Source organism: Sebastes fasciatus, chromosome 24 (genome assembly GCF_043250625.1).
Source record: "Sebastes fasciatus isolate fSebFas1 chromosome 24, fSebFas1.pri, whole genome shotgun sequence".
In the NCBI taxonomy this organism is placed as follows: Eukaryota; Metazoa; Chordata; class Actinopteri; order Perciformes; family Sebastidae; genus Sebastes; species Sebastes fasciatus.
The window spans coordinates 15185157-15207034 of record NC_133818.1 but is presented as its reverse complement, the minus strand read 5'-3'; the positions used below and the strand labels follow the sequence as shown (position 1 = coordinate 15207034).

General features: G+C 41.5%; 2 protein-coding genes across 9 annotated transcripts in view; both read left to right on the top strand.

The window, feature by feature from the left end:
- Positions 1-21878, top strand: part of LOC141762853 (uncharacterized) — a 500458-nt gene that overhangs the window by 132568 nt on the left and 346012 nt on the right.
- Positions 10154-18806, top strand: LOC141762989 (serine/threonine-protein kinase pim-2-like). 8 transcript variants are annotated; one of them, XM_074627220.1, is made up of 15 exons: positions 10163-10380; positions 10514-10740; positions 11363-11461; positions 11594-11827; positions 12815-12970; positions 13096-13329; positions 14884-15066; positions 15768-15862; positions 15988-16035; positions 16153-16371; positions 16602-16782; positions 16905-17078; positions 18000-18216; positions 18271-18349; positions 18386-18806. In XM_074627220.1, the coding sequence occupies exons 2-13, from the start codon at positions 10527-10529 to the stop codon at positions 18164-18166; spliced, it is 2004 nt and encodes a 667-aa protein (XP_074483321.1). In that variant the 5' UTR covers positions 10163-10380; positions 10514-10526; the 3' UTR covers positions 18167-18216; positions 18271-18349; positions 18386-18806. The 8 variants fall into 8 exon arrangements, with proteins under 8 accessions (XP_074483322.1, XP_074483325.1, XP_074483321.1 ...); XM_074627217.1 differs by having other exon boundaries at positions 18271-18806; XM_074627219.1 differs by having other exon boundaries at positions 10164-10380; positions 18000-18349.

Sequence of the window (21878 nt, the reverse complement as noted above, 5' to 3'; positions counted from 1 at the left end):
TCAAAATACTATATATACTAGGACTTTATTTATTTTTTTCCCGACATACTATAAAAGGAGCCACTGGTTGGATTCAATCTCACTGTGGTAAGGACTCATCCTTGGTACATGGGACGCCTGCTCTACCAGGTGAGCTAACACAACATACCATACCATAATAGGAATTTATTATTTTTTCATCATACTATACTATGACTGTTTTTGACATATTATACTATGATTTTTGAATTTTTTAAACATACTATACTATTTTTTTTATTTTTTTTTTACGATTTTTTAATTTTTGCCTTCATGAGTTAGTGAAAGGGAGAGAGAGAGGACGATATACAGAAAAGAGGCCACAGGTCGGATTCAAACCTGCTGCAATGAGGACTACAACCTGAGTACACGGGGCATCTGTTCTTCCAGGTGAGCTAACACAATTTACTATAACTTTTTTTAAATTTTCCGACACACTATGACTTTTTTTCGACATACTATACTATTATATTTTTTCGACATACTATAATATGACTTAAAATGGCGGACCCTCCACGCGAGGGCGCAAACGGAGTGGAAGTGTGTAGGGAGAATTACAATGAAACTCGTGAGCTCGTGTTTACAACTCGTGAAGTCCTGTACACAAGATATAATCTATAATACATATATAATATGCTTGATGTTCAAGTGGTTAAAGCCGTGAGAACTCCACTGCGAAGCAACGGCAACATTAACTAACAAGCGAACAAGTGGGTAACATAAGGGAGGAGTTTATGAGGCTTTTATTTTGTAGTACCTGCAGGTGCACTGTGGGTAACATAACGTAGGGGTTAATTAGACTTTTATTTTGTAGTACCTGCAGGTGCACTGTGGGTAACATAACGTAGGGGTTTATATAAGGCTAGTTGCTAATGCAGCACCTTTCTGTCCTTTCATCCAGGTGTGAGCGGGCTGTGATGACCATCTGAATGCTGTTCCTCACCTGTCTGCTGGTGTGTGTCCCATCATACAGGTGTGGGATGTTAGTTGCATGTTCTATATGTTAAGTAGCTTCTTCATTTTGGCTCTAATTCACTTTGTTATCAGGCTTTTATTGACCTGTTAACCTGCTGTGTTCTGTAACCCTCCTGAAGGTGGCAGCAGAGCACCATTTCTATGTAAATCTCTTCTGTTGTTAAAGAGAAATGAAAACCACATTTAGAGTTTGGGATAAAGAAACACACTAGCTGTGCTGTTAAAACCACATTTGATTAGATAGCATTGATATGACTGTATGTGAATGACAAAGTGTGGAATGTGAAAAGAGGTTTTATGTATTTTATGCTCATGTTTTACAATACAATTGTAAACAAAGTAATTTTATAACTTTGTATTGAAATATTTTTCCATTATGGATTTAGAAGGGTGTAAGGAAAATATAGAGTATCGCGATATTATGTTTTGTGATACTGTATTGATTCTCAAATCCACTCTATCTATTTTTAATTAATAGTTTACATGCAAAGATTAACTCAGTCAATACTTTTGCATTTGCAAAGAGATGCACCTTCTCAGTGTACTGTCCTCTCAAAGTAGTGCTGTGATGCTGGATGTTACAGGGACTGTGATAAATGATTGCATATACTTTTTTTACACCGGTTTTATGCATATGGTGTTTTACGACAGTTTTCCTAAAATTGTATTTAAAAAATTGCAATTTATCGCCTTCCTTACAGTATCGCAGTATATTGAATCGCTCCCCCTGTATCGTGATACGTATCGTATTGCCAAATTCTTGCCAACACACAGCCCTGCTATACGATCATAATGTAACCTACAGCAGAAACAAACTCTCAGGCTGTGGTTGGAGCGGGCTGTGCCGACCATCTTAACAGTAGTCCTGACCTGCCTGGTTGTGTGTGCCCCATTATACAGATGAGAAATAAATACTCAATTGTTCCATCGACCTCGACTCCCGCGCCATAATTGGGTCAACATGGAGGACGGAAACAGAGTGGTCACAAATATACGACTAAAATTACAATATATTAACTTATTATGCAGCGGAAAATGAACTTCCGTGGCCTCCGTCAGCAAACACGTCACAACTTGTGAACTCTGAGCTTTCAGAAACTTTCCACTTATCTTACCTAAACACGACAACATTTGAAGGCACCAAGACCCGTGTGCCAGCCTCTTTCAATATGCCTTGAGTTGGTAACGTTACATTACATTATATTGTGAGAATGAACATGGCGTTTTATATCTCTTTTGTTAAAATTTTCCTGCTGTTGATATCAGAGGTAAATCAGTGCCACCTGTGGATGAGCACTTGGCGAAAGCGTACCGGCTCTGGAACAACATCAAGAGGAAAGAAAGAGGATAAAACACACAATACTCACAATTAGTGTAAGATTGTAGATGTTAATACAGTTTAATGGCTCATGTGTTTCATCATATAGCCAACCTACCGACTGGTGTTTACATGATCGTGGGAACTATGGAAGTCTCCAGGTATTTAGGTTAATACTAACTATAAATATAACTATAAATTCTATAAAAGTGTATTATGAGTTTTACTGTTGCATGTTAAGACTTTTATTTGTCACACACTTGTAGATATGTGGCATCAATGGAAGACATCTGGAGGAAGAAGAGGAAGCGTATACAGACCAACTGAAGGACCATCTTCTCTTCACTGAAGCTCTGAGGTAGGATATGTTTTCTCTCAGTATTACCAGCTGCTGTGTTTAATGTTGATGGAACTGAGTTAACTTTAAAGGGTCAGATCAGTGGCGGCCGGCCAATAGAGGGCCACGGGGCCTGGCCCCACCCACCTTGAGCCACCAAAAAAAAAAAAAAAAAAAATTATAAAATTATTAATTATGAAAATTCTAAAAATTATAAAAATTGTCAATATGTGTGTTTTTGACCTATGGAATATACCCGTAATATTTGTAAAATAGGATAACTGCGCCAAATATCTGCTTTCCTCCTTGAACTCTCTGCTAGTGCACCTCTCAGCTGCTCTGCTGCACGTGCACTTTCTGGGGCCAAATGGATTTGGCCCAAGGAAGGCGGGTCTAATAAGCAGTACAGCCAATCACTGATTAAAGATATATGATTACAAGCATGAATGACATACAATTCATCCAATCAGCGCCGTAAAAAAGACTTCCGGGAGGGCCAAACTGATTTGGCCCATGGTGTGCGCGCGCACGTTCACGTGTGTCTCTCTCTGTTCTCGTCAGGGCTCATGTCAGTTCTCGCGTGATCTTGTCTTCTCGTCTCTCGCTTCTCTCCACTTCTCTTCTCTCACAGTCATTGAGAGGTTTGCCACTCAGAAGGACAGAAGAGCAAAGTTCCTTTATAAATGATCTGTCGTATGTTATATTAACATACTGAATTGCATGAATAAGATGTCCTTATGTCAGTGTTGGAATAAATGATAAAAATGTAACTGCAAAGTAGTAATGCGTTTTTGATACCTTTTTTTGCATTGAATCGTACTAGGATGTTTGTTGAAATTGATTGGCCCTACCCAAAAAAAAATCCACCAGCCGCCACTGGGTCAGATCATCACAGAATCTCTTTGGCAGACCTCCATTCAGTGCTTGAAGTGGAGACAAATAAGTGTCAGTACTCCCCTTATTCATATGTTACCGTGTGTAAGCCGCAATCTCTTTTGACTTATTCCTATTTATGTATGATTTTTAAGCATGTTATACTGTTTCAGTCATCATCAGCTGGGATTTTATTGCTATATTATTATACTTGGGGTTATGCATCTTCTATAGTTGGCCTATAATACTCCAATAATATTCCAAATGGAACATTATAGGGTTAAGGTGGTGTGTTTGTATATAGTGTTCATACTTAAAGTGCTTTCCTGTGTTATTTGTAGCATCACTCTATAATATATTATAGGATGCCTATCCACCTTATTCCTAGTCCCCATGATGCCTTGCGTGAATTATGGGCGCAACTTCCGTCGTGTCGCGTCACTGAGCCGGAACCGCTGTTTTCCAACGGTACGCTAATCCTCTCTCCATATTAAAACATCTAGTAAAACATGTGTGAACACCACCTCTTACAGCTCAAACAGGATCATGTGATCAAAGCATTGAGCTATTTTTTTTAGTGTAATGCTGCCCATAAACTGCCTTACATTTAAACTGTACATAAAATAGTAAAAGTAACTGGCTGTCATTAAACAGACGCTACAATGCTGTATCCTCCCTACACATGAAATCATAGCTGACGTTCTCCTGGCTCTGCTATCAGTCCTTTTAAGGACCCGACGTCTCTCCTCCGCTGCTCTTTCGTAGCCCAACCACGAAGTAGGATACAGGTTTTCCTCCGTTGAGCACACTTACAGTGTTTTAGGTGGTCTCTTCAAGTTTAGGTTTCTCAGCCACATTCTTGTGGATTCCTCGTCTGTAGGTCGGCGATGGAAGCTGTACCGTCGGTCACAAGAACAATCCCTTCTTTGTTTTGGGGTCCATGTTCAACACACTGTTGTTGAAGCCACACATTTAGCTTTGTCTGGTTGTTGGTATGGGGATGCCCATCATATACTTCTATCATAATGTTCTAAACCCTTATACACTTTCACTATTTATTTTAATGAATTAATGAATTAATGTTTATTTCTGATTAATGAAGTCAAGGCCCAGTTACGTGTTGGTTAATCTTGTGTGACAAAGAGAATTTCCAAACAGATGAGTTAAAGCATAATGATTCAATTTATTCCGAACAATCAATGTTGCATAAGTAAAATAAAAGAGTTTACAGATATCTGGATTCAATCAACGTGTCCCTGACAACATACAGTGCATGGGTCAGTTCGCGAAGTCTGAACCCCGAGCTATCCCTGATTCAGCCTATTCATGGTTTACACAATATTAAAATTCATGAGCTTATGGCACGTGATGTTTTTGCTGCATATCTTCTTCTTTGTTATCTCCTTCTGACTCCTTCCTCTTCTTGACCTTGCAAAATGAACAGCACCTGCCACCTCCCTTTCCTCGCAATCACTCCATTCACAACAAATCCAACAGTCAGGTTATTGTAAGCACTTTTGTACATAATAAATCCAACACCGGAGAGGTGATCTGAAAGGGTTAAAAAAAAGCATTTTTTCATTTCATCTCGACTTTATTATCCCCAAAGGAGAAATTTGTGTGTGCCTCCAGAGCAAAAGTACATTTACATACAACAACAAACAACATAAATACGGAAAACTTGTGCGTTATTGTGATTAGCGAGCTATGGAATTCATCACCGCTAAAACGCTGTGCCTTTTCAACACATTCTCACTCCCAACTCGTCAAATACCGATGCTTCGTCACCGGCACTATACGCTTCAAACTTGTTCCCAGGAAAGGTACAATTTCCGCTCATTAAATGCATGTGTCTTTTCAAAATAAACTTCCGATGTAGGTTTACTTAGTTTTTTAGGTTTACTTGGGTAGGTGTAGGAAAAGATCAAAAATCTAAATAAGTATGTTTGTTACGTAACATAGGTAGGCTATGCTGCGTAAGTTAAGCACGTAAGTTACGTAACAAAACTACAGTAAAACTAGAATGGCACTCGGAGAGCGCAGACCTCCGCCTCCCTCTCCGCTCAGCTTGCACCTTCATCCACGTGTATTTTGTTTATGTTGAGATCAGCTATACGTAGCGGAGCATCGTAAAACACTTCATTCAAACTGGACAGAAACAAAATAAAACTCACCTAACCCGTCGTTGTTACTCTTTCCAACAATCACCAAGTGTGCTTTGGTCCAACTCAACTGTAATTTCACAGAGTTTAATGTGAAAAAAACGCAGAACCTACAGTCGTCGTCTTAATGCTCAGGCTGATCGGAATTCTTAAAATTATTCCTGAATCGAACGCCACCAAAATCTAATGGATTGTTCATTGTGCCACACTCCATTCAAAAAACTGCATTCAAATCCATTGCGGACTTTTGGCGTAATCCTGCTAACGGACAAACAAACAATTCCAGAGCTGTGCAACCATGAGGGACCAAAAGACGTTAACCGTCACAGTTAATGCTCCATCAAAATGATTCTCCCACGCCGCCGCTCAACCCTGCAGCGAATAGCCGCAACGTCTGATCTGGTGTGAGCGCAGCCTAGTTGAAAGCCCGGTGTGTCTCATAGAGACGCTGAAGGGTGCCTCCGTGCGTCGGTATTTGACGAGTTGGGAGTGAGAACGGGCTGGCCTTTTTCCATCTGTTATGTATCTGAGACCAGATGGGAGTAGCGTGAGAAATGGGTTAAGGGGGAGGTCAGGGTCATGTGCTATGGTAATTACCATGCGAGTGATGGCTGGTCACTGTAATGTAATTTCATAGTCTAGAATATGCTACATATTGATTAAGTTTTGCCTTATGATGACCAAACATAATGGTTGGAGTACTGTTATCAGTTCTGATATACAGCATGTACTTGCATCACTTTACAGCTGAATTACTCCAGTTTTTCAGTCTTGCTATTTATTGCCTAAAACTGACCCTCTGACTTTCTCTGACTCTGTCCAGGTCCCTGATCCTCTGTCACTCTAAGACTAATGATCACTGTCCAGAAGAGAGGCATGCTGGGGAGGTGGCAGATGGGTGCAGAACATGGGGCCCAGGCTGCCGGGCAGACGGGACTGCTGGGGATCAAACGCGGTACCGAGATACAGAAAACAGACACTGGAGGGCAACCCAGCAATCGGCCCAGGAGAAAAGAGGAGGCACCGAGGCAGATAACCAGCTGCATCACACCACCACACTCAGGGAGAATAAAAGGAGCATACGGAGGTCCTTCAGCATCAAGGTATGACTTTGCACTAGTGATCCTTTTCCCATAATAATCTGAGCATATTCTTGGACTAATTGTAAACTTTCTCACCGTTACTCTACTTTAAACAGAGCAAGAGATAAGGTCCTTGTTGTAGTAATTATTTGGCCATGCTAGCAGCATGACTCTAGGGATGACAATGGCGGTTAGTCGGTTGGTCAGTCCACCTCTTTGGCCCTGACTGAAATAACTATTGACTGGGTTCAAAGTTTTGTACAGCGATTCATGGTCCCCAGAGGAGGAATTCTACTGACTTCAGTGACTTTTCCTCTAGCTCCACCAGCAGGGTGACTTTCTTTGTACGTTGATGTATTTTTCCTACAGTGGCATTGAGCTCTGCCCTTGTCATGATCTTAGACATTGTGAACAGAGCTGCTGGAAGTCTTTCGCTGGGCGACAAACCCACGCATTAAAGAATTTGAGAGAAGAAGTGTGATTATAGAACTGTTATGCAGATATTGTAAAGTAGTCTCTGTTGAAGGGATCATTAAATCAGATTAAATAGAGGAGAGGTTGGCTTGCTAGCTAGGTTTGTTTCTCTCATAATCATTTTTACAAAGTTTGCATTGCTCAAAATACAGGGGTCTGTGGCACTCTGTCAGGGTATAATTTGCTATAACTGTGAGGGCTTTGGTTTAGGACACAGAAGCAGACACAGACACAGTTGGATGGTGGTTGAAAGTCAGGTGGATTTATTATAATAAAGGTGGTGAGGGCGCTGTAGAAGGCAGGGGACAGGCAGGCTGTTGAGCAGGGTGGAGTAGCTGGAGGAATGAGCTGCGGCGGCGTGAGGATGGCTCGATGGGAGGCTGGCATGGTAGGCAGAATAATCTGGCGAGGACTGGCAGGAAAGCTGGTGTTCTTGTACTGTGGGTTGATTAGGTGATTGTTGACAGGTGCAGAGTGGAGAGTGAGACCAGGTGCCTGATGAGGAAGCCGCGCCCCTGCCACACCCACACAGACAGGCAGGGGAGGGGGAGACCCAGGGGAAGCAGAACACTGGAAAACTACTGGAGTCAAGGCCAGAGCCGTGACAAGTTCAATGTGGTTATAATTTAGGGTACAGTGTTATTTATTGCCAGTGTCATTATTAGGGTGTTGTGCCAGTAGATCGCCAGTAGGTGGCAGTGTCGCTACAGAAGCCGTGGCTGTATTCGAAACCGCATACTGCATACTACTCAGGAGCGCAGTATGCAGTATGCAGTACATACTGTATACTGCGTTCCTGAGTAGTATGCAGTATGTGACAGTTAAAGTGATGTATTTAGCAGTATGCTAGACGAGGCTTAAGCCTTCAAACCAGCTCTTAAAGCACAGGACAAAAAAACTAACTTGTACCACTATTACAATATTATCAAAAAATACAACTTTGATTTTGTTGTTTATGTTATGTTTGTTTACTTTATAAGATACTGCAGGTTTAAACTATTTATTCTGACAGCTCATAAAGAAGTCCGACAAACAGGATCATCAACGAGGAGAGACGGGAAATATAAAACATTCATCCACAACGTTTACTTTACTCAAACTGCTTTTTCAGTTACAGCAAAAGGACTGATCTCCCTCCAGATATTAGAGAAATGTTAAAAAAGTGTCATGTTGTCTCATCAGGAATCTCTCTGCCCCGTCAGAAGCTGCTCTTTCCCTCGCCACTCTGCTGCTCTGCAGCCGCTCTGTGAGCATCACTGGCCGGCTCTCCAGCGAGCGTCACAGGGAAGTCTCGCGTGAATACGTGAGATAATGAGAATCTCTGTGTACTAGTTAGAAGTAAAATAAACTGTGTAGCGATGTCAACCTAAAGCATTATTTTACATTTTGCAGGTAAGCTGGTGATGTTAGTTAGCAATTCTGTGTTAGGGTAATGTTTACACTGTACTTCGGTGACGCTGTGTTCAGTTCAGTGAATGTTTAGCGTGTGTTGGCGTCTGTTTTGCTGCTTCAATTTAGCCAGTTAGCTAGCAGCTAATACGAGGGTTACAGTCGCCATGGTAACATTAGTAGTAGCGCGCGGCGCTGGGAGCTTTGACAATGAGCCCTCGTGTGAGGGAGCCCTCCCGCTGCTATGATTACTGTTTATGTTGTTGTTTACTGTTTATTAAGAAATAAGGTGAAATATGGTGTTATGCTGCTGAGCTAAGGTTATTTAAACAGTAATTATTTCGATATATGACACTCTAAAGAGTTCGAGATGGTGTAATCTTTGATTTTGTGCATTTCTGGCATTTTGTTACTGTTCTTGTGAATACGTGAGATAATGAGAATCTCTGTGTACTAGTTAGAAGTAGAATGCACTGTGTAGCGATGTCAACCTAAAGCATTATTTTACATTTTGCAGAACATCCTAAATAAATGTGTAGCACCAGACTGAGCCTGTGGGACATCATTCTGTGCACCGCTACAATAACTTCTTCATATTTGTCTAATATAGTTTACTCTTCCTTTGTAAAATGTTCCGCTGTGCCTGCAGATTTGGAAACCGCAACACACATCACAATGGCTTTGTCATAAATAGCTGTATTTACTATAATATAAATAAAACAATTGGTCCCTGGAATTGTTGGTTTAAAAGTGGTTTAAAAGTCAGTTTCCCTCTAACGAGAGTCACAGGGGTAAAAAGTCTATTTCTTTCTTTCTTTATTTTATTTTTTAGAGTGTGACCAGCACCCCCCAGAAGGTGGTACCCTAGGCAACCGCCTATAAGGCCTATGCCTTAAACCATTGTAGGGGATTTTAATATCCATGTTGATGACCCATCAAACCATTATGCCACTGAATTCCTAAACATTACTGATTCTTTCAACCTGGTGCAGCACGTCTCTGGTTCAACTCATAACCGAGAACACGCCCTTGACCTCGTCTTTACTCTGGGCCTGAATATAAACTCCCTCTCATTGATAGAGCTCGTCTCTGACCATAAAGTTAATCTATTGTACTCCTGTCTCCAGGCATAAGCAGTCTGTCCATGACCTTTTATGGTATACTATACTGTGACTTTTTCATGACATTTGTTATGACATACCATGATACTACATACTATGACTTTTTTTTGAGTTTTTCATGACATAATACACTTTGACTTTTTTGTCATATATTTTTTTTAACTCAAAATGCAGTTAAAAAAACAGTATGTTGATTCTCTGTGGTCTAAAGAAAAGATGAATTAATTGGGTTTAAATTTAATTAAAGTTTATTTTCACGGCTGAGTGTTAAAAATCCTTATTTCTTGTTTCAGTGGATGTTAATAACATCAGCTGACAAGTAAACATGGACCCAAACTGTTGCCTAGCAACGTAATTCAGATATATACACATACACAACTTATTCTAAACACACTCATTTGCATATTCCGGAAAGAACTTGGCTGTGATGCCCTTATAACATCATAATGACAACATTCCAACACTCCTTAGAAGCTCAGGACACAGACACAGTTACACATTTAGACACACTCAGACACATCTTGTTGCTCTGAGAGTTGTGCTGTTAGAAACGTCTTAGAAACTTTATCATTGACAGCCTCAGCAGAGGACACTAACTCTCTCTCTTCTCCAGCTCTTGGAACAAGTTGAGGTAAGTGAAAAATCCAGTCACTCACGTTAATATGACTTATTTAGGAGTAAGCACTAATTCAGACTTAATACCTGGAAATACTTAAAAAAAAATACAATTTCCATTTGTTCCGCTGTGTTTTTCTGATTCGTAGAGCTCCGTCAGAAATGAGTTCAGCGCCTGCAATGAATAGGACTAGGAAGACTAGGAGGCTTCAAAGGAGGACCTGTCCTTACACAAAGACTGACTGGCAGCACAGGACAAAGGTCTCAGAAGATGAATACCCAGACACCTCTCTGCACGATGCCCTTGTGAGACTATTGAAGAGGACAGCCAGAGAAGACGAAGCAGGACTGTCCTCTTCAGTGGACGTTCACAGAGGTAAGCTGATCATGTGAAACTGCTGTTGGGAGTGTATACCATCATCATCTACTGAACACCAGGTTCACACAGAGGTGGAAGTTGATATATAGATAGATAGATAGATAGAATACACTATAAATATGCCAGACTACTACAACTAGCTTAGAAAATATAAAATATGAACATAGAATAACAATATCATACTATAAACAATAGCAAAGTGTGAAAAGAAATGACGAGCTATTCCTTTAAAGGTCCCATAACGGCTCATTTTCAGGTTCATACTTGTATTTTGTGTTTCTAATAGACCATGTTTACATGCTGTAATGTTAAAAAAAAACTTTATTTTTCTCATACTGTCTGCCTGAATATGCCTGTATATTGAGCGTTTTGATAGTTTAACAGTATTTATATAGCACTTAAACCTGCTTTATAATATAAAAGACCTAAAAATCTCACTTTTTTACTATATGGGACCTTTAACTGAGATGCAGCAGAGCAGAAAAGACTCATATTTGTCATATTGGAAGTCACAGAATGACGGTCTGTGTTGTCATTTAGTTTGGAGGACTTATTGTCCACGTTAGGTCCTGTGACTGTCAACAACCTGATGTTCCTCTGTTTTTTTTCTCATCTGTAGAAAACCTCATCTCATCTGCAGAGGACGACAGACGACTGACAGAGACGAAGGACAACAAACTGAACACCGCACAAAATGTGCCCGCACATGTGCAAAGAGGTCAGTAGATAGTGATACATGTCGAGTTTGGCTTTATGTTAAGTGTAAGCACTAATTCAGAGTTAATACCTTGAAATACATTTTTAAAAATTACAATTTCAATTTGTTCCACTGTGTTTTTCTAATTCGTAGAGCTCCCTAGCACGTCAGAACCAAGTTCAACGCCTGCAATGGATAGGACTAGGACGACTAGGAGGCTTAAAAGAAGGACCTGTCCTTACACAAAGACTGACTGGCAGCACAGGACAAGGGTCTCTGAAGGTGAACACCCAGACACCTCTCTGCACGATGAGCTTGTGAGACTATTGAAGAGGACAGCCAGAGAAGACGAAGCAGGACCGTCCTCTTCAGTGGACGTTCACAGAGGTAAGCTGATCATGTGAAACTTCTGTTGGGATCATTATCTACTGAACACCAGGTTCACACAGAAGTGGAAGTTGATATATAGATAGATAGATAGATAGATGGACAGATAGACAGGTAGATAGATAGATAGATAGATAGACAGACAGACAGACAGATAGATAGATAGATAGATAGATAGATATAATGAATATGTTAGAATACACTATAAATATGCCAGACTACTACAACTAGCTTAGAAAATATAAAATATGAACATAGAATAACAATATCATACTATAAACAATAGCAAAGTGGGAAAAGAAATGATGAGCTATTACTTTAAAGGTCCCATATTGTAGAAAGTGAGATTTTCAGGTCTTTTACATTATAAAGCAGGTTTAAGTGATATATAAATACTCTTATCAAAACGCTCAATATAGGGAGAAATACACACAGCCCGTATTCAGAAATTGTGCGTTTGAAACAAGCCATCAGGATTTCTGTCCATTTGTGATGTCACAAATCTACAATATTTAGACCATTTCAAAGATTTAAACTTAAACATTATAAATGTATCCCAGTTTATTTCCTGTTGCAGTGTATGTGAATGACATCAGCTGACAGGAAGTAAACATGGACCAAAACTGTTGCTTAGCAACGCAATTCCGTTGCAATTCCATTGAAATGTACTAAAACGGAGCGTTTCAGACAGAAAGTAATTACAGGTATATTCAGTCTGACAGTACGAGGAAAATAATGTGTTTCTTGAACATTACAGCATGTAGACATGTTCTATTAGAAACACAAAATACAAGTATGAACCTGAAAATGAGCATGATATGGGACCTTTAACTAAGAGAAAGCAGAGCAGAAACAATTCAAATTTGTCATTTTGGAAGTCACAGAATGACGGTCTGTTTTGTCATTTAGTTTGGAGGACTTATTGTCCACGTTAGGTCTTGTGACTGTCAACAAGCTGATGTCCCTCTGTTTTTTTCTCATCTGTAGAAAACCTCATCTCATCTGTGGAGGATGAGAGCAAGAGAGTCGGTAAGAGAAAGCTTACCGACGATGAAGAGAAGAGGAAGCCAGACCTGGACCTGACAGAGACCAGAGACGACAAACTGAGCACCCCACAAAATGTGCCCGCACACGTGCGATTTGGTCAGTAGATAGTGATACATGTCGGGTTTGGCTTTATGTTAAGTGTAAGCACTAATTCAGAGTTAATACCAGGAAATACATTTTAAAAATTACAATTTGTTCCACTGTGTTTTTCTAATTCGTAGAGCTCCCTAGCACGCCAGAACCAAGTTCAGCGCCTGCAATGTATAGGACTAGGACGACTAGGAGGCCTAAAAGGAAGGCATATCCTGACATAAAGACCGTCTGGCAGCACAGGACAAGGGTCTCTGAAGGTGAACACCCAGACAGCTCTAAGGACGATGTCTGTGTGAGACTATTGAAGAGGACAGCCAGAGAAGACGAAGCAGGACCGTCCTCTTCAGTGGACGTTCACAGAGGTAAGCTGATCATGTGAAACTGCTGTTGGGAGTGTATACTATCATCATCTACTGAACACCAGGTGGAAGTTGTACTCAGATCTTTCACAGAAATACCCATCAACAGGGTTTTTGGTATCTTGATCTAAATAGACATCAGTTCACCTAAATTACAAAGAAAAACAAATACTCACTTCCCTCTAGTGGTATCTATTTATGCAGATAGTTTGGGACTTTAACCCTCCAGGTTTTTAAATATCTGTCTATGAGATTTTTGCATTCACCCCAGTGCAACAGAGGTAAACGGTATTCTATTTTGGTGCTCACAGCATCGACAAATGACGTGAAAATTTAAAAGCAACAGCTCTTTCCAACAATATTGTCCTGGATGGAATAGATGATCCACTGAACACACCATAGTTTCTATTTCTTTGGTAGAAGGTTGTTCCAATAGAACGTGTTCACAGTGAGGCTCGTGGATTGTCCAGAGTAACAAGGACCCTGTGTTTGGAAATAGATGTTGCCGTTAACTGCTTCAATGCTGTGAGCACCACAAACTAAATTGCATTCCACTCCATTGTATTAGGATGAAGACAGATAGAGTATATCTGCATGGATAGATACCACCAGAGGACAGAGAGAAATAGTAGTTTGAATTGGAGGGTGTATTTTATTTTACTTTGGACAGAGCCAGGCTAACTGTTTCCCCCAGCCTCACGAGTCTTTATGCTAAGTTAGGCTAAGTTAGGATACATTAGGCTACGTTAGGCTAAATTAGGCTAAATTATGCTAAGTTAGGCTAAATTAGGCTAAGTTAGGCTAAGTTAGGCTAAATTATGCTACGTTAGGCTAAATTAGGCTAAGTTAGACTAAGTTAGGCTAAATTAGGCTATGTTAGGCTAAATTAGGCTAAGTTAGGCTAAATTAGGCTAAGTTAGGCTAAATTAGACTAAGTTAGGCTAAATTAGACTAAGTTAGGCTAAATTAGACTAAGTTAGGCTAAGTTAGGCTAAGTTAGAGTAGCCACAGCTCAACTCCACTTCAGAATCAGAATCAGAAATAGTTTATTGATCCCCGGGGGGACGTTGGGGCGTTACAGTTGCTCTTGTATGAACATAAGGAATGTGAGAAAATAGAAATAAAGGAGTATGTAACTTGTAAATTATGTACATAATGCTACAATATAATATATAATATAAACACAATATACAGTATATGTAAAGAAATATAAGTACTAAGATTAAGAATAGAAAATGAGATGGATAGATAGATAGATAGATAGATAGATAGAATACACTATAAATATGACAGACTACTACAACTAGTTTAGAAAATATAAAATATGAACATAGAATAATAATATCATACTATATACAATAGCAAAGTGTGAAAAGAAATGACGAGCTATTCCTTTAACTGAGAGGCAGCAGGGCAGAAAAGACTCCAATGTGTCATATTGGAAGTCACTGAATGACGGTCTGTGTTGTCATTTAGTTTGGAGGACTTATTGTCCACGTTAGGTCCTGTGACTGTCAACAAGCTGATGTCCCTCTGTTTTTCTTTTCTCATCTGTAGAAAACCGTATCTCATCTGCGGAAGATGAGAGCAAGAGAGGCGGTAAGAGACGCGGTAAGAGAGGCGGTAAGAGAGGCGGTAAGAGAGGCGGTAAGAGAAAGAAGAAGCAGAGACCAGACCTGACAGAGTCCGAGGACGGCAAACTGAACACCGCACACAATTTGCCCGTACGTGTGCAAAGAGGTGAGTGATACATGTCAGGTTTGGCTTTATGTTAAGTGTAAAATTCATATTAGAGCTTAAGCAGAGGCGGATTAAAGTGTTCAGGGGCCCCTGGGCTACTCTTTGTATGCCCCCCCCCAACCTTACTCATCATGCTTTAATGTTACCAGAAAAAAGTCATTTAGTGTCATGTATAAAAGCGTGCTAGTTATATTTCACGGCCCACACGTACACAGTGGGGGAACACTGGCGTATACAACCTCATTGAGACAGCCTTTAATCTAAACCTCGTCATAACTCGTCAATTTAGGGGTTTTCTTTAGTAGATTCTGGTCACGGTGTTCTTTCAGAACTTGTGCTGTTTGTTTTTGTGCTCCGTGATCATATTTTCTTTTTGACATTTTGTCACTATTCTGTCCAGTAGTGACGTATTATTTGAAAACCAAATTGACCTCATGAACCTGGTCACATCATCGGACCAGGCTCATAAGGTCAGCTGATTGGGTACATGTGTCCCTCTTCATTTTTTTTATGTTTCTTGTGGGCCAATAAGGGAAAAGTTTTTTTTTTTTTTTTAATAATTAAAATAATCTGGTCAATATGGGGTCCCTGTAAATAGCAGCGTAGGCCATTCTGTGTATGAATCCACCCCAGAGCTTCAGTAACATGTAGTCAGTGTTCCTCACAACTCTATTAAAACTAAACCTTGTTTGTCTTTTTAGCTGCATTCGAGGACAAATATCAACAGCAAGAGAAGCTCGGCGAAGGAGGGTGTGGATCTGTGTTTGCTGGATATCGCAAAGCAGATCATTTGCCTGTAAGTATTACACACACATGTTTGCACACACACGCACACACACACACGCACACACACACACACACACACACACACACACACACACAGTATGGACAGGAAGTGCTGACAAAGTTTGTGTCTCGTAGGTTGCCATCAAATACATCCCGAGCGACAATCAGTGTATCAAACACGTGGTGAGTTAAGATGTGCTGTATTCAACACGGCACTCTCTTATTGGATGTATTCTGGATGAATCCTGCTTCTCTGTGGAGCTTCTCTCACTCATCCTCCTCTTTGTTGTGATGTTTCAGGACGAGCATGGGAATACGCTCTCTGTGGAGGTCGCCATCTTGTTGAAACTGGCGGCCAATACAAGTGGCTCAGCGGCCTCCTCGGCACCTGTGTCCCTACTGGACTGGTACGATCTGGAACAGGAGCTGATCCTGGTGCTGGAGAGACCAGTCCCCTGCATGGACTTGTTCACGTACATCTGGTCAGAGGGAAGCTTCTTAAAAGAGGAAGAGGCCAAGGTAAGCTGCTGGAGGATCTTGTGTGTGTTTTAAACGTTGTACAGGAACAGGAGGGGATTATTTTGACCATCATTTCTAGTCATTATTGTACATTGTCCTCACCAAAGTAATTACACTTCCACGTTGGCGTCACTTCTCAGACCCGGAGGTAGCCCGCTGAGTAACAGCCATGAAGAAATGTCAAAGCACCCTCCTCTACGATCCTTCATCTCTCTCTTTTTGTTTCTCAGATCATCCTGAAACAGCTGGTTGATGCATTAATTGATCTTGAGGATAAGAGCATCTTTCACCGGGACATCAAGGTGGAAAATATCTTGATCGAGACCGGCTCGGACGTCCCGCGAGTTCGCCTCATTGACTTTGGACTGAGCTGCTTCGTGAAGAGAGGAGTCAATTACCGCGACTACTACGGTAAGATGTCTAGCTTCTACTCCTGCTCTTCACTAACTTACCCATCCGTGACTTTTACGTTTAAAGAAATATCCTCCTCCTCCTCCTCCTCACCGTCTTATCATTATGTCTGTGTACTCTAGGTACCTTTAATTACATCCCTCCGGAGTGGTACAATGGTCAAGGCTACAGTGCCGGCCCGACCACAGCGTGGCAGGTTGGAGTGGTCCTGTTTCATACGCTCCACAGGAACGCATTTTTTGAGACCCTCGCGTTCCTCGAAAATGGCATGACGTTCAACGAGAGGATGTCCAAAGGTAACAAAAACATACACAAACATGTCAACAGAAACTAATCTGTTCATTTTAGTTCACTGATGGATCTCTGTAGCCGTCACCTTCATCTTTCTTCTCCTTCTTTCTCTCCAGATTGCAAGGATTTCTTGCAAATGTGTCTGACTGAAGACCCCGAACAGCGCCTGACCCTGGAGCAGCTCAAGCATCACCCATGGCTCAGATAAACCAACCCGGAACACACACGTCCTCGCCATACGATACTCAAGTCTTCCAAGTATTAATGCTGTGTTCTCTTTGACAGGAAGAACGTGAGGAACCGGGGCGGCCAGCCTGTGATAGGCTGGCGAGGTCACCGGCCTGTGATAGGCTGGCACTACAGAGCCGGCCCCATGTGGTTCTGTTTGAACGACGATGGCCTGGCAACCCGGTCACCAGACTGTGATGGCCTGGCGACCCGGTAGCCAGCCTGTGATGGCCTGGCGACCCGGTCGCTAGCCTGTGATGGCCTGGCGACCCGGTAGCCAGCCTGTGATGGCCTGGCGACCCGGTCGCCAGCCTGTGATGGCCTGGCGACCCGGTCACTAGCCTGTGATGGCCTGGCGACCCGGTCACCAGCCTGTGATGGCCTTGCGACCCGGTCGCCAACCTGTGATGGCCTGGAGACTGGTCGCCAGCCCGTGATGGCCTGGCGACCCTGGACAGGTCACCAGTGTGTTTGCCTCGCCAGATGGGAGTGGTCCTGTTACAAATGCTCCAAGGGACACATTTTTTTAGACCATCGCGTTCCTCGAATACGGCGTGACGTTCAACAAGAGGATGTCCAAAGGTAACAAAAACATACACAAACATGTCAACAGACACTAATCTGTTCATTTTAGTTCACATTCTGATGGATCTCTGTAGCCGTCACCTTCATCTTTCTTCTCCTTCTTTTTTTACCAGATTGCAAGGATTTCTTGCAAATGTGTCTGACTGAAGACCCTGAAAAGCGCCTGACCCTGGAGCAGCTCAAGCATCACCCATTGGCTCAGATAAACCAACCCGGAACACACACGTCCTCGCCATACGATACTCAAGTCTTCCAAGTATTAATGCTGTGTTCTCTTTGACAGGAAGAATGTGAGGAACCGGGGCGGCCAGCCTGTGATAGGCTGGCAAGGTCACCGGCCTGTGATAGGCTGGCGAGGTCGCCGGCCTGTGATAGGCTGGCGAGGTCATCGGCCTGTGATAGGCTGGCGCTACAAAGCCGGCCCCATGTGGTCCTGTTTGAACGACGTTGGCCTGGCGACCCGGTTGCCAGCCTGTGATGGCCTGGCGACCCTGGACAGGTCGCCAGACTGTGATGGCCTGGCAACCCGGTCACTAGCCTGTGATGGCCTGGCGACCCGATCACTAGCCTGTGATGGCCTGGCGACTTTTGCCCAATGTCAGCTGGGATCGGCTCCAGCCCCCCCCGCGACCCTGTGATAGGATAAGCGGTTACAGATGATGGATGGTTATTATTCATCGTTTGCCCTTTTTTTGCAGATCCTGTAACACCCCCAGCCGTTCGAGGAGAGGGGATCTCTCTTTGAATTGCCTTTCCCGAGGTTTCTTCCCATTTTCCATCTGGCCTCAGGACTTTGGAGGAGTTTTTCCTCGTCTTCTTAGAGAGCTTGGGCTGGGCAGGTTCTGCTCATATTCCAATTAGCCATTATTTAATGTGATTTTTAATACTCAGCCATGAAAATAAACTTTAATTAAATTAAACCCAATTAATTCATCTTTTCTTTAGACCACAGAGAATCAACATACTGTTTTTTTTCTAACTGCATTTTGAGTTAAATAAATATATGTTAAAAAAGTCAAAGTGTATTATGTCATGAAAAACTTATAAAAAAGTCATAGTATGTAGTAGCATAGTATGTCATAACAAATGTCATGAAAAAGTCATAGTATAGTATACCATAAAAGGTCATGGACAGACTGCTTATGCCTGGATACAGGAGTCCAATAGATTACCTTTATGGTCAGAGACGAGGTCTATCAATGAGAGGGAGTTTATATTCAGGCCCAGAGTAAAGACGAGGTCAAGGGCGTGTTCTCGGTTATGAGTTGAACCAGAGATGTGCTGCACCAGGTTGAAAGAATCAGTAATGTTTAGGAATTCAGCGGCACCCTCTAGAAAACAAAATTAAATGAAAATAATGTCAGATGCCCTTCCTCATTTTCTGAATTGAGGTAACAAATTAACAAATAAATAAAGAAAGAAAGAAATACACTTTTTACCCCTGTAACTATCGTTAGAGTGAACTGACTTGACATTTTTAAACCAACAATACCAGGGACCAATTGTTTATTTAGATTATAATAAATGCAGTTATTTATGAAAAAGAAAAAATCTTTATTTTTGTCTTAAAGCCATTGTGATGTGTGATGCGGTTTCCAAATCTCAATTTTGTCTGGGGCACCCAAAGGGCTACACCAATTTTTAAGTTAAAACAACTACTAAAATGTATACATAGTGTACAATTTCTATGCTGTCCATTGAGCTTAACAATATATGCCATTTAACATTAAATACTTAACTTTTATTGACATAAACATTATAACACAAATATATGTTTTTATTTCTACTCAAATATTTTAAGTTACATAAACAAAGAGATGGAGTTGTACTCAGCCTTTAAATATAATGTTGCTTTGACTAATAGAAAATAATAAGTTGGTAAAAACACAAACAAATTGTGGTAGTTTTATGTTAAGACAGCAAAAAAATTGTGTCCAGCATAACTCTGCAACTCTTGTTATGTGTTTGTTATGTAAAGTGAACACAAATTTTTCACGTTATTGAACAAGAAAATAACTACATATTTGCAACATCTTTTTTAGTTCATTCAACTATCCAATTATATGCTAAGTGCACAATGTATGTGTTGTTAATTGACCTCTAACTAATTAGGCTATATTGGCTAAAAAATTATGTTAAGCTCACAAGGGATGAGTGTTTGTGTCAAGTGAACATAAAGTTTTGATGTCACTGGCGACCCGGTCACCAGCCTGTGATGGCCTGGCGGCCCGGTCGCTAGCCTGTGATTGCCTGGCGACCCGGTCGCCCTGAACATTTGTGTAGACTTAACAATAACATTTTGTTTCATGGATGGATTGGGGTTTACAGTGTAGGAGAACGCATGAAAAATAGCATATCATAGGAAACGTTATATGCGGATATGTTGGGTAACGCAGCGCTGTCTTCTTAGAACTTTAACCCTTTCACGGTGTGTTCTCAGTTCATGAAAGCTAATTGCAACATTTTAGTCGCCTAAAAATGTCTTGTTCGGCATTCGGGATGGACTGTCAAGATGGCGATGGCCAAAGTCGAGGCTTCAAAACCGAAGTCCACAAACCAATGGGTGACATCATGGTGACTACATCCACTTCTTATATACAGTAGAGTCAATGGTTGCAGCCCATTCTCTACGAATCAATCAGGTATACTTGGGGTGAAAATCAGGCTGTAGAGATCTGCTCGTCATAAGTAATCCATTACAGTGAATGCCATGCCAATTAGTTTTTTAATCTTTTATTAGTATTTATTTTGTGAAAATGACATCATTGTATGGTAATACAGCAGATGTGCACCAGTCTGGGTTGGAGGTAATGAGCAAAATTCTTGCTCATTACCACAGACGTGCGCAGAGTAGCTCTGGCTTGGTCATGTATTCAAATGAATACATGGAGAGAGGGCTCGGGGCTCCGGTCTTTTTCTGCTTATAGACAATCACAGTTGGATTACTTGCAACACTTGGATGCAAAAACTCCTCCAACATACGACTAAATATCTTGTTTATCATTGCGTTTAAAAACAACCCATATTTGTGTGTTCTGATCTGGGCCAACATAAGTTAGGAAGGTAACTATGGTTCTGTGAATTCCTGGATAAACAAAGGGGATATGTGTCCGCCCAGGTCGAGATCTTATATTTAGTCACATGCATGACTTGTAGGCTACCTGCACATCCCAGTTATTCATAGTTTTCACGTGACGTCACGGCCCTATGGGAACGCCCACCTGGAGGGCAAAACAAAGCTGCCATCCACTGTCCGCCAGCGACAGCTCAGCTTTTACAACACTGTTAGTTGTTGTTCAATTTGATGCACAAACCGAAGAGAAGACAAGCCTGGACTGTGTTTCTACAGCACCGTCTCAGAACCAAAACCCAGAGCAGAGGATTGTGGATTTATGCAATTAAATTAGACGTGCCGCCATCCCTGACGAGAGCGGACAACACTGACACTGACTACAAGTGAACACCCATGCAAACAACGACTACGACCGAGCTAGCCGTCTCTCCCGTCTCCATGGTCAAACCAGTTCATTTAACCATTCAACCATTTAAATCATTTTGCGAGTGACGGCTAGCTCGACCGCAGTAACCAACGTTAATTTCTTGTCCTTCACCTCGCAAACAAAAGGACTAGTGACCCATCCAGATTGAAAGTACAGATAACTGTGATGTTCCACTTTCATCTTGGCGACAGTATAAGGGATGGAGTCTCCACAAGATATAACGTTATGTAGCTAAACATCACCAAAGTACAGCTCCGGGGACGTAGCTGAGACAACTTTTCAACTAGCAAGCTATGCTAGCTAACGCTGTCTGGTTATCAACTCCTTGATCAGAACAGAATATAGTAACTTTCATCACTGCTCATTTTTAGAAAGGCCACCGCAAGAAAACATGTTCTTTGTTTAGATTATCAAACAGACAATGGATCATAGATGTTTGTTACTTGCTGTCAGCTTTAGCTGGTGTAGCTAGCATAATAGCGAGCTAACAAG

Coding starts and splice junctions, on each gene's coding strand:
- LOC141762989 (XM_074627220.1), top strand. CDS start 10,527: ATGAGTTCAGCGCCTGCAATGAATAGGACTAGGAAGACTAGGAGGCTT. Junction 10,741..11,362: donor TTCAGTGGACGTTCACAGAG/GTAAGCTGATCA, acceptor TCTCATCTGTAG/AAAACCTCATCTCATCTGCA. Junction 15,863..15,987: donor GCAAAGCAGATCATTTGCCT/GTAAGTATTACA, acceptor TGTGTCTCGTAG/GTTGCCATCAAATACATCCC.